At 44.9% G+C, this 12,073-nt stretch overlaps 1 protein-coding gene across 2 annotated transcripts in view; it reads left to right on the top strand.

The window, feature by feature from the left end:
* Positions 1-714: 714 nt before the first annotated feature.
* Prosalpha2 (proteasome alpha2 subunit) overlaps positions 715-12,073 on the top strand; it is a 71,857-nt gene continuing 60,498 nt past the window's right edge. For both annotated transcript variants that reach the window (XM_075693904.1, XM_075693905.1), the window contains exons 1-4: positions 715-849; positions 1,393-1,469; positions 1,531-1,663; positions 5,339-5,461. In XM_075693904.1, coding sequence (XP_075550019.1) covers positions 809-849; positions 1,393-1,469; positions 1,531-1,663; positions 5,339-5,461 — 374 coding nt within the window. In that variant the 5' untranslated portion in view covers positions 715-808. The remainder of the gene's footprint in view (positions 850-1,392; positions 1,470-1,530; positions 1,664-5,338; positions 5,462-12,073) is intronic.

The raw sequence follows: 12,073 nt of genomic DNA, 5'->3' as shown, positions 1-12,073 counted from the left end.
TTTTCATTGAATTTATCCAATTTTTACCTTCCGCGTTTTTAACCTGTCGTTTAATGATCTGTCTTTCTTCGTCCTCGTGTCTGGCATACTTACTGGTTAGCTTCCTAGTTCTTTTCCGCCATTGTGAGTCAGCGCTCTTTCTGTATAGGTAGAAACACCTTAGCTGCCCACCTGTTATCGTCCAATTTCCTCAGATGTTTTTCGTATAGGATTTTACTCTGAGCTTCCCGTGCTTCGAACGATGCCCAGCCCATGTCCCCCTGTACTGCTTCGTTTGTGGCTTTCCCGTGGGCACCTAGTGCTAACCTTCCCACAGCTCTCCGATTTACTTCTAGTCTCGACTGAACCTCTGCCCTTAAACACAGGACCGCATTCCCGAAAGTAAGCCTTGTCACCATTACTCCCTTCCCAATACCTCTCAGTACCTCATACCTGTTGTACCCCCACAGTGCCCTATGTTTCATTATCCCGGCATCTCTTCGCCCTTTTGCTATGAAAGACTGTTCGTGCTTTTCCGTGTACATCTGCCCTTTGTTTATCCATACCACAGCGCAGCAGCGCCAGATTTCCCTCTAGTATGACTCGTTGTCTCCAGTTACCTTCGGTTTTAAATTACGGCAATAACTCAAAGAAATATATTTTGCCGCCCCTTTAATAAACAATAAAACAATAATATTAGTAAGTTGTGTTTTATTGAACTATATTTAGGTGACGTCATAGCGCATGGCGGCATCCACAGGGCAGCGAAGCAGCGGCTTTAACTAGACGCAGTCAAGATCGGCAGTGCTTGCGTTGGGAATAGTTCGTGATGTCGTCCGAGCGTTACAGCTTTTCTCTTACCACATTCAGGTAAACAAATGCAGCTTTTTATTTCGAAGAGAGTCGCTTTCTTATAAGCCATGCATAAGCTGGCAAATCGCGGTTGTCTCCTGTTACTCGCGAGCGGTTTGTGCTGTGTCATGCGTGCTTGCTTGCTCGAGAGTCTCACCAAACGTAACGCTGATCCTTCATTTATATTGTGGCTCAAAAGACAGAAAGCAGCAGGATCGTTATGACTGGTTTCTGTTAATATCTCCTTCTGGCATGTGAAGCAGTTCAGAAGCAGATTTTGTTGAATGAGATGCATCACATCTAGCAGTATATATATATATATATATATATATATATATATATATATATATATATATATATATATATATATATATATATATATGTTTTCGAAGAACAAATAATAATCAAATACGTACGTCGTAAGTTGTTAACAACAGTCCGGCATCCATTACAATTGTCCAATCTTAAGGGACGTCACCGACATTTGCGAGTTGATGTTCTTCCGAAATTCGAGAAAATTTCCGGTATGATCCCTGTTCCCTGAGAGACTTTCATTCGCAGCCCCTCCGGGAAGCTGGTGCAGATCGAGTATGCACTGGCTGCAGTTGCTGCCGGAGCGCCGTCCGTTGGCATCAAGGGTGAGGAGCCGCGTGGTGTTATTTGCCTCGCCAGCAGCTCTTGATTTTCCTTGACGCGCAGCATCCAACGGTGTGGTGCTGGCGACGGAGAAGAAGCATAAGTCCATCCTCTACGAGGAGCACAGCATTCACAAAGTGGAAATGATCACCAACCACATCGGCATGGTCTACAGCGGCATGGGCCCCGATTACAGGTACGGGGGTGTTTTGGCGTTATCTTTCATAACTTGAGAAGGTGATCAGCATTTCAGTTCTTACACGTTCCAAAGTAGACACTTTGTGGGCGTGCACTGAAAGTTCCGGGATTGGTGAGATCCCGACACATTTCGCCCCAAAGACATCAAGTTCCATTAAAATATTTGTCATTTGGAGAAGCAGTATGTAGTGAGTGTGGAGCATTGTTGCATGTATTGCATGGCTGTATTTGCCTGGGGTTCAGGAGCACTTGAGATGGCTCATCACGTGTGGTTGTGCTACATGAAGAGAATGGGCATGAAAACGAATGCCACCTGCAAATAAACAACCAAAACTTTATCATGAATCAAAATGTAGGCAGGAAATATGACAAAAAAGAAACAGTTCACAGAAAACAACACATCTAATACCTAATGTGGCATAACAGAACAGAGAAAACATAGGGACGGCGGGAGATGGAAATTCAAGAAGATGAGCAAAATGAGAACAAGGTGAAAGCAGGAGCCAACGTTTCGACAAGTGGACTTGGCTTGTCTTCTTCAAGGTGACATATGTTTTATTCGCCACAGTATATATAGGTGGGGGCGAGAGGGCGTAAGGCGATTGGGTGCGGCAAAAGCGAAGTTGTGTTGGCGGCGAGGGTGTCAAATTGAGAATGAAGGAGTGCTGTGCACAAGGCCAAGGACACGGCCGTCTGTCAATCACGTGTCAACGCCCGTGTGTCAGCCAGCGTGCCAATGGCATGCACAGCAGCCCTCTATTACCTGTTTCTCTGGTGGTCGTGGGCTATGGTGTCTCTGAAAGAGATAATAGAAGGAGCGGAAAAAACTGGTGCTTGTAAAAAAAAAAAAAAGTATATATATATATATATATTTATGATAAAAGAATGTCTTGACATTGCAACTAATAGGCATAAACGTTTCAAAGGGAGCTTTATAATCTATTCATTATGCTAAATTTCAAGCTATGGGCAACAGCACTTAACGTTTAGTTTCTTAGTGTTTTTTTTCCTTCATTTATTTATTCCATTTCAGTATTTTCTATTCTTTTATTGTTATGTTTTTTTCACGAGCACCGGTTTGTGTTGTTCCTTCTATCATTTCTTTCAGAGACACGATAGCCCATGACCACCAACGAAACAGATAATAGAGGGCTGCTGTGCCTGCCATTGACACACAGGCGTTGACACGTAATTTACAAATGGCCGCGTCCATGGCCTTGTGCACAGCACTCCTTCATTCTCAATTTGACACCCTCGCCGCTAGCACATCTTTGCTCATTGCCGAACTCTACGCCCTCTCCCTTTCAGAAGTACCCCACCTATAATACTGCGGCGAGGAAAGCATATGTTGCCTTGAAGTAGACAAGTCACTTTGTTCTCGTTTTGCTCATAATAACGGAACAGAGTGCTTTAAGGAACAGTGTGTGAATTTAGCAGCGAGCTGACAGTTTAAACATCCATCATCCGACACAGTGTGGTGACGTTGGTTCACCAGTAGAATTTGGCACTGTGGCTCCTGTGGATGTAGAAGCTTGGGTGATCGTAAGTCTCGGCGGGGGCAGTGGGGCAGCCGGCGGAGTTGGCCATGACGGCACCTGGCTTCGGCCAAAGTTGTGGGCTGGCTTTGTTCTTCAGGCCTTTTAGTGCCTGCATGATCCAAAGTCGAATGTGTCTTTCCACCAACTGCCATCCTTGGATTCACAGTCCTCCGGCACCCAGCCGGGGTGTAGCATTTCCTTCTTTGTGCTGAAGTACCTTTGTTTTTGTATGTTTTTTGAGGTTTGGCTCTTTGGGATGGCCAAGAAATTTCAGTGCAGCAACATTTATTGATGTTGCAACTTACTGTAAGATACTTATCTGTCACGAACTTTTTTATGAGTTCTTTAGCTCATTCAAGCCTGCTCTCTTTGTGGGGATTGAGGTGCCCTCCCACGCGTTGCTCTTAGCTCGGTCTTCGGGAAATGCTGCCCCAGTGACAGCATGGCAGACATGGCTAGCACGCCAGAGCTAATTTCCCGTTCAAGCATACATCATCAGGACACACCCTAATTGGCCTCCTGAATGGTGGCCTCTGGGCATCCTCTCCACCCGAGCTGTCTTCCACTGAGCGTTTCATTGCCACAGGCCGAAGACGAGCTGTTTACGCGGGACCTTTGCTCCCTCCATTTCTCGTTCTCATGCTTGGTGGACTGCTACATGGTTAGCGCTAGTGCAGCAAGTGCGCATACTCTGTCGGTCTTCTGTGAACCTTTGCCCTGTAACACCGCGATAGTCGCACTGTGTTGTACCTTCCATTAAAGGGCCCCTCATCAGGCCACATAGCAAACTTGGGTTATACGCTAGGTGCCCTCTAGAAAGCGTTCACAGCAAGAATTTTTAGGTTGGTTCATTAATAGGCGAGATAGAAATGTTTCAGTGCCGCGAACCCATGATTTTGGGAGGCGAGCGTCATCGCCAACAAAATGTTCTCTCCACTTGTCTCTGTGTAGTCTCCGCAAGTGAAATTCCTTCCCTGTGTTCTCCCATACCAAATCTGGAGGATCGCGTGATGTGTATATCATGAGCCCCACCTTCTTTTTTCTCTCGCGCGTTTTTGCTGCACGGTGCATTTCCGTTGGCAGTCTCTCGCACAAACTGTTGTTTGCCTGGTTTCGCGCAGTGCAATTTTGCACACTGTGCTTAACAACACCTGCCTAGCATTATAAGTCAGTGTTACAGGAACATTGAGGCAGACCCAAACGGATCACAGAGCATGATCGCGCACTGGAAAGCGGTAGAAAATTACATAATTTGGCTCTCTGCATGTGCGACTGCACGACATGGGAACAAGCAGACGAAACGGAAGTACACTTCTCTTGCTACGGCACAAAGCAAAAGAAAGACAAGCAGACAGTCAATTTGTAGGTTTTATTATTTCTCTAAACCTTAATTTGTATAGGGAAGCAACACATCAAACACACAACTACTGTTGCCTTGAATAATTCTTAAAATCATGTGCCACTATCAGCGAGATCACAGCACTGCCCTGTAGGTAGACAAACTTGTGCTGTACATGTCGACTTTCCAGCTGGGAGTGCAGCACCCGCGAGAAGAAGGGCAAACGGCATATGGTTTGAAACTTAAGCTATTTCTGCAGCACACAGGGATGTAATATTTAGCAGACACATTCGCTGGCACGCATTGTATGCATTACGCTTGTCAGCTCCAAATAGTCAGACCTTGTAAGGGGTGCTTTAATATTTGGTTGGCTGTCTGATTCCTGAGCCTTCTCTACACCGTGTCAGAGAGTCGATGAACGCTGCTGTAGCACCTTTGTGTGTTGTGGAGTGGAGGAGCGTCAAGCCCTGACTGTCGCTAGGGTAAGCTTTGTGCAGACCTATCTCTACACCTTGTATGGACCAGAGGCCCAAAAGCGGGCTTTTGATTTGAATTGATTTCTGGCATATGTTTGGGAGAGCATTTGTTGTGGAGCTGTTTGCTTTCAAAGTTCCCTGCAAGGCCTGTCCACCAGTCTTTCCACCTAACCACAGCATTGCCAAAAACGTGCTCCTGAAAGGTGCCAATAAAGTGAGAGGCGAAAGTAGTGCATGAAACATAAAGCTTTGTGTCTATTTCAGTGTCCACGTGCGTGTATTATGGTGTGCTTTGCAAAGTGACCTGAGCCCTTTTGCAGGCTGCTGGTACGCAGAGCACGCAAGTTGGCCCAGCAGTATGAGCTGATGTACAGCGAGCCCATCCCAACATCTCAGCTGGTGCAGAAGGTTGCCTACATCATGCAGGAGTACACACAGACAGGGTAAGGAGAGCTTTGCCTTTAACTTTATGCATTTTGTTGGGGCACATTAAACCTGTAAATGTCGCCTTTAAAGCATAGCATCTGTGGGGGTCTCATTCGTGCTCTTGAGACAAAGAAAAGACAACACAGTAGTGCAAATAATCACAAGGGCATTTATTGCACCTTTCATTCACTAATGCCTGCTAGCCAACTCACAACACACAGAATGTGTCGATGGGCGCGCAACAAATCTAGGAAGTCTAACTCACCGCGACCGAATAGCAAGCAAATATGTACGCTCCATGCTTGACACCAATGCCTAGACACCAATGCGTACGGTCACAGGAACGATGGCACGTTCAAACCATCATGTTCGTTCATTCCGGTGTAGGCCTTGCAAGACGGTCTTGCAGAAGCATGGATCGGCGTTCGCGCGGAATGCCTGCACTGCTTGCCGACCCCGAGCCAGAGAGGAACAGCCCAAATAACCCAGCCGTTTGGGGGAATTAGCAGCGCAACACTCGCACCATTTCTTGTACAGTTGAACCCACATATAACAATATTAAAGTGCCACGAAAATTCCATTGTTATTTATTTATTTATTTATTTATTTATACAAGTACCTGCAGCGCCACAAGGGCATTATTGCAGGGGGGGACAAATTGAAGAAAAGTGAACATGTGGCAAAAACTTGATACAGCAGAGCACAGGTGGTAAGAGTAACAAAATACGTAACATAGATGAGTCATCTCGACGGCAAAACGGTCTTGTGAAATGCGGTGCAAATTTGCAAGACAGAAATGGAAAGGGTACACTATCGCATGAAGTGCAATGCCAGCCAAATGATATAAAGAAAACGGGATAATATACTACGACAGACTGCGTGACAATAAAGACAGAAACTCTGAACACGTTTTACATTCACCAATGCTCCTGGGAAGCCTATTCCAGTGTGCGGAAACATGCGGGAAAAATGAATTACGGTAGACATCAGTACGACAGCGCATTTCAAGGACTTTCAGCTCATGATCACATCGTTTAGAGATGAAGTGGGGAGGGAAAATGTACAAGTTCTTGTTTATTCCTGTGAGATCAAAGTAGATTCGGAAAAAAAGTTCTAATTTTGCAGTTAATCGGCGGTGTGCTAGTGATTTCCAACCAAGGTCCTCTTTAAGCAATGTAATACTGCTACGGAAATTATAATTACCAGAAACAAATCTTGCAGCGCGGTTTTGGACGCGTTCGAGCTTTTCTATAAGTTTAGAGCTTTGAGGGTCCCATACCTGGCAAGCGTATTCGAGTACCGGACGAACATTTGTTATGTAAAGCTGTTCTTTTACTTTCTGGGGGGCGTTATAAAAATTACGTCTAACAAGGTTTAGTATACGAGATGATTTTAAGGTTAAGTATTCAATATGTCTGTTCCATGTTAAATTTTCTGAAAAATAGACCCCGAGGTATTTGTAGTGTTCGACCTTTTCAAGAAGTAGTCCGTCCAATTTGTACACTGATTTCACAGGAAAGCGTTTACGGGTGAATGACACAAGTTGGCATTTAGCGTTGTTCAAAGACATGCCCCACTTAATGCACCAAGCATGAATTTTGTTTAGATCATTCTGCAAACTACTAACATCACAAACATTTTCTACATTCTTGTATATGGCACAATCATCAGCATATAACCTCACTTTGCATTCTAGATTGTGCACAATGTCATTTATAAAGACTAAACATAACAAAGGCCCCAAAACAGACCCTTGGGGCACGCCAGAGGTTACGGTGACAGGTGTTGATTTGGTTCCGTTTATTAAAACATGCTGTGTTCGTCCAGACAGGTAATTTCCAATCCAATGTACTATTGCAGGGTGTATACCGAGACAAGATAATTTATGTAAAAGCAATGCATGAGAAACTGTGTCGAAAGCTTTCCGGAAATCTAAAAATATACAGTCTACCTGAAATCCAAGGTCAAAAGAGTAAAAGAGATCGTGAGCGAACTCTACCAGTTGAGTCGTACATGACAAGCCAGGCCTAAATCCATGTTGAAAATCCGAAAAAAATTTATTGCTTTGAAGGTGTTTCATCACAGCACTGTATATGATGTGTTCTATTGTTTTGCAACATACACATGTTAGAGAAATAGGCCTGTAGTTTTCTAGTACATTTTTGGGACCGTTTTTATGTATGGGAACGACATGCGCTACCTTCCACTCTGCAGGTAATGAAATGGTATTTAATAATTTATTAAACAGAGCGACTAAAAAATGCGCAATTTCTTGAGAGCAGGATTTCAATACCTGCGACGGAATACCATCGGGACCGCCAGCTGATTTGTTGTTCAGATTGGAAATAAGGTTCAGAACACCGTTATATGTGACAGTGACCATAGGCATATTCTCATAGACTATTTCTTGTATTTCAGGCGGTTCACCAGTGTATGTCTCAGAAAAAACACTTTTAAAATAGGAATTCAGACAGCAAGCCTTCTCATAATAATCAAGCACTGTTTCTCGCCAACTGATAAAATAGGGACTGTTGTGTCCACTTTACCATTTATCTTAACGAATTTCCAAAATTCTTTAGGATTATCCCTTAACTTAGCGTCAAGCGATGAAATATAAGTTTGTTTATTCACCTTTATTTCTTGCTTAATACTGTAGTTCACGTGACGCATTTCATGGAAAACAGATTGATTGCGAGTCTTCAAATACGAAGCATACAGGCGGCGTTTTTTGTTAATTAGCGAGCGAATTTTCTTATCTACCCACGGTTTATCTTTCCGGCGTCTAGTTGTCAAAAGCTTGGAAGGTATGTATTTTTCAATTAAGCCCTTTAATTTATCTCTAAAAACTAACTAATAACCGATAATTGTTATAACTGGGTTGCATGAAAAAACATTCAAAACGGGGGATGGCGTAGCTGTTCCGAGAAAACAATAATGACAGGGAGGCCAGTTCTCCTCCCCGCCGCCTCCCTCCATCCGGAGTCTGATTGTGTTGACCCTAACTTTATAACTCTGCTTCCCACGCGCTCTGATTGCGTGTTGTTAACAAGCCGCGATGGTCGGCGTTCAACAATGGCACTGCTATAACAACTGCAAAGAGAGGTCACGTGTGGCAAGTGACGTATGAGCTCCATCGAGGCATTGCTTTGGGGGCCCCAAAAAGCGCCTTTTAGACAATGTGGAAAGGTTGCCGTGACAGCATCTCAGCTTGAGAAATCCAGAAGAAACGCTGGGACGAGATCACCACAAGTATCTCACCACGTACTTCCCACTGGCTTTCACGAGAAAACCGCATGTCTATCAGCCTTGCTTGCTTTATGCAAAGCTTGCCGACATCTTTCTCCAAGGCATCCAGGCGCTCCACGTAGTGAAGTGGAAGGTCCCTCGCAAAAACAAGTCTATGAGGGACTGAATCATCTACAGGACCTCTCGTGGGGACAATGTTGAGGCAGCCTGCCCTACAGTGTCAGCGCTATCGTCGCGGCCGTCACTGTCGCTATCACGAACGTACTTGCATCGGCAAGTACGTTCGTGATGATCGCTTCATCGGTTAGAAGCACTTACTTTCCAAATCTGGAGCAGCGCGCTTCCTTTTCACCAGCAATGTTGTGTATTGCCGATGATCAGCGGGCGAATCGGCCATTTTCCATTTCAGTGGCGAGTCACAATGAACAAAGACAAGCACGAACGACTTAAGGGGGGACCAGAGGGCTCTCTCTAAGGAGGGGCTCACTTTGGGACCGAAAATCGGCCCAAAATTGGAATTTTTAATTTCCGTGTTGCTGACCCGTTTCCGCACCAATCTCTGAAGTTTGGTGTGCTTGAGCATTAGTCCACCATCCGTCCTTCCGTTTTCTGCATTTGCTCTATCAGCATGAAGTGCCAAGTTTAGCATGATGCCACATTTAAAAGGGAAGTGATCATGTGTGCTTAGACGGACGGAAATCGGGCCGTATCACGGGCGTTTGGAGTACCCGAAACTTGCCTGCGAGATGGGCGCAAACAGATGGAGATGATTTTCACCACCAAAGCAACACAGCGGACCGAAGCAGGAGGTATTTACGACGACTCACTTCGGTGATACGATCGCCTCTGGTATCTTGAGAGCGATCTGCGACGGGACAGAGTCCGCTGCGTGCTGTGTTTTTGCTGCTTACAGTTTGCGTTGAAGCGAGAGGCAGCTGCTGCTGCACTTTCTCACTTCAGCGTTTTGACAGCAAATATCCATGGTCATCGAGTGAGATGTGGCCATGTTTTCTTGTGCACGTGTGACACCACGCTTGTTAATTTAGTTAATTGTTAATTTTGTTTATTGCATTTAGTGAGTACTGTACTGTACGGGTGCACATTAGAATCGACTAAATATGGTATTTGTGTTTTGCACGACTGCGGCTTTGACATATGGTATTGACATGCATGACAGGGAGTTCTGGTTTGGGGCCTTGGCCTTCGCGGCTCCCGTAGCAGCTCTGTTCCACATTGGAACTCCGTTAGCTCAGTACTTTCCCAAGCTTTGATTACGACTATAGGTCAAGATTCTTTGGTCACGAATATAGGTCAGTAGTTAATTATGGGTAATATTTCTGGAAAAAATGGTCAACCCATATTCCAATACATACGGTAGATTTAGGTGTACGTTAAAGAACCCCAGGTGGTTCAAATTTCTGGAGCACCCACTGCAGCGTGCTTCATAATCAGATTGTGGTTTTGGCACGTAGAACCCCATAATTTAACCCTTTGAGGGTCGATTTTTTTCGCCATATGCGACCGCCCAGGGTCGATATTTTTTATTGCAGATTCCAATTCTTTGTAGGGACTTATTTCGAAATAAATTTACCGTAATTTTTCTAAGGTGACCGTAAGGTTAGAAAAGGATATTTTGTGTTGGTATATACGTACTCTTCATTCATGAATAACAACAATAAAAAAGGAAATAACCTGATAAGAATTAAAAATTTGATGCATTGTTATACACATAGTTGAAGGCTTTAAAAATGCGCACAAGAATATTTTGCAAGACTCAAATGTTCCTGCTTTTACACTAATATGTACATCCAAAGCGTAATCGAACTGCGTAGGTGTGCACACTCAAGAAAACTGTGTGGTTGTGTGCCCATCAAAAAAACAAAATGTGCAACAAACTTCCGCTAACCTTCATCGCCAACCAAAAGCAATTATTTTTCTCTAGTGTCAAAAAAGTAAAAAAAAAAGCAATGGAAATGCATGCGCAGCGGCATCCTTCCTATGTGCACCCCCGTGAGCACTAAACGAGTGAGAAACAAGCGGTCGCCCTTTGACCAATTAGTAACGAGATAGCCATCAGTTTTGCAAGTGCAAGAAGCCGAAACTGGCCGCAGAACAAAACCCAAACCACCGCCCACGCAGGCGTGTGCCAATGCGCAAGTGTTAGTATATAGACGCGCGGGAGCTAACCAGCTCTAAAACAAACCATGCAACGAAAACCGAGAGAGGGAGGCGCGCGAAAAAGTTTCCTGTATTCCCAGTGGCACATGACAGAAAAGAAAAAAAATTTCGGAAATTGGTGCACTTTTTAAACATACACAGCGCCATAAATATATGGCATCGACCATTTTTGGATTTGTTTGCGGTGCCGTATATTTACGTCATTGACACTCAAAGGGTTAATTTAATTTTGAACGACATATTCTGGTGAAACATGTCGCTTGGTCTAACAGCCACACATGCTTCGCGAACAAGAGGTAGTACAGGGGAACCCGCTTGTAACAATATTCAAGTGCCACGATAATTCTGTTGTTATAACCAGGTTGCATGAAAAAAAGAAATCAAAATGGGGGATGGCGGAGCTGTTCTGAGAAAACTACAATGGTTGGGAGCATAGTTCTCCTTACCACCTTCCTCCATCCGGCTGCTGAGTGAGTTGACTCGTTTCTGTTTAACCCTGATTCCTGCGCGCTCCGATCGCATTTGTTAAGCTGATCGGCGTTCAAGAATGGCACTGCTTTAACAACTGCAAACAGGGGTCACGGACAGCAAGTGACATGCGAGCTCCGCTGAGGCATCGCTTTGGTGGCACCAAAAGGCACCCTTTAAAAAATGTGGGAAGGTTGCCGTGGCAGCATCTCAGCTTCAGAAATGCAGAAGAAACGCTGGGACGCGATAGCCACAAGCATCTCTTCATGTACTTCCCTCTGGCTTGCATGAGAAAACTGCATGTCCGTCAGCCTTGCTTGCTTTACGTGAAGCTTGCCGACATCCTTGTCCAAGGCATCCAGGTGCTCCACGCAGTGAAGTGGAAGGTCCCTCCCGAAAACAAGCCCATGAGGGACTGAATCATCTGCAGGACCTTCCGCAGGGTCAGTGTTGAGGCAGCCTGCCCTATCGCGTCAGCGCTGCTGTCATGGCCGTCACTGTCACTATTCGATGCAAGCACATTCGCAATGATTGCCTCATCGGTTAGAAACACTTTGTTTCCAAATCTATAGCAGTGCACTCTCTTTTCACCAGCAACGTCATGCATTGCCGATGATCAGTGGGGGGATCAGCCATGGTCTGTTTCAGCGGCGAGTCGAATGACTTCGACACAACAAAGACAACCACGAGTGACTTAATCCATTAGCATAATTGCCCAGAATGAGGGCGCAGCGAGC

This window comes from Dermacentor variabilis, chromosome 5, assembly GCF_050947875.1.
Source record: "Dermacentor variabilis isolate Ectoservices chromosome 5, ASM5094787v1, whole genome shotgun sequence".
NCBI classification, from domain to species: Eukaryota; Metazoa; Arthropoda; class Arachnida; order Ixodida; family Ixodidae; genus Dermacentor; species Dermacentor variabilis.
The sequence above is the reverse complement of the archived record's forward strand: the minus strand, read 5'-3'. Positions and strand labels throughout refer to the sequence as shown.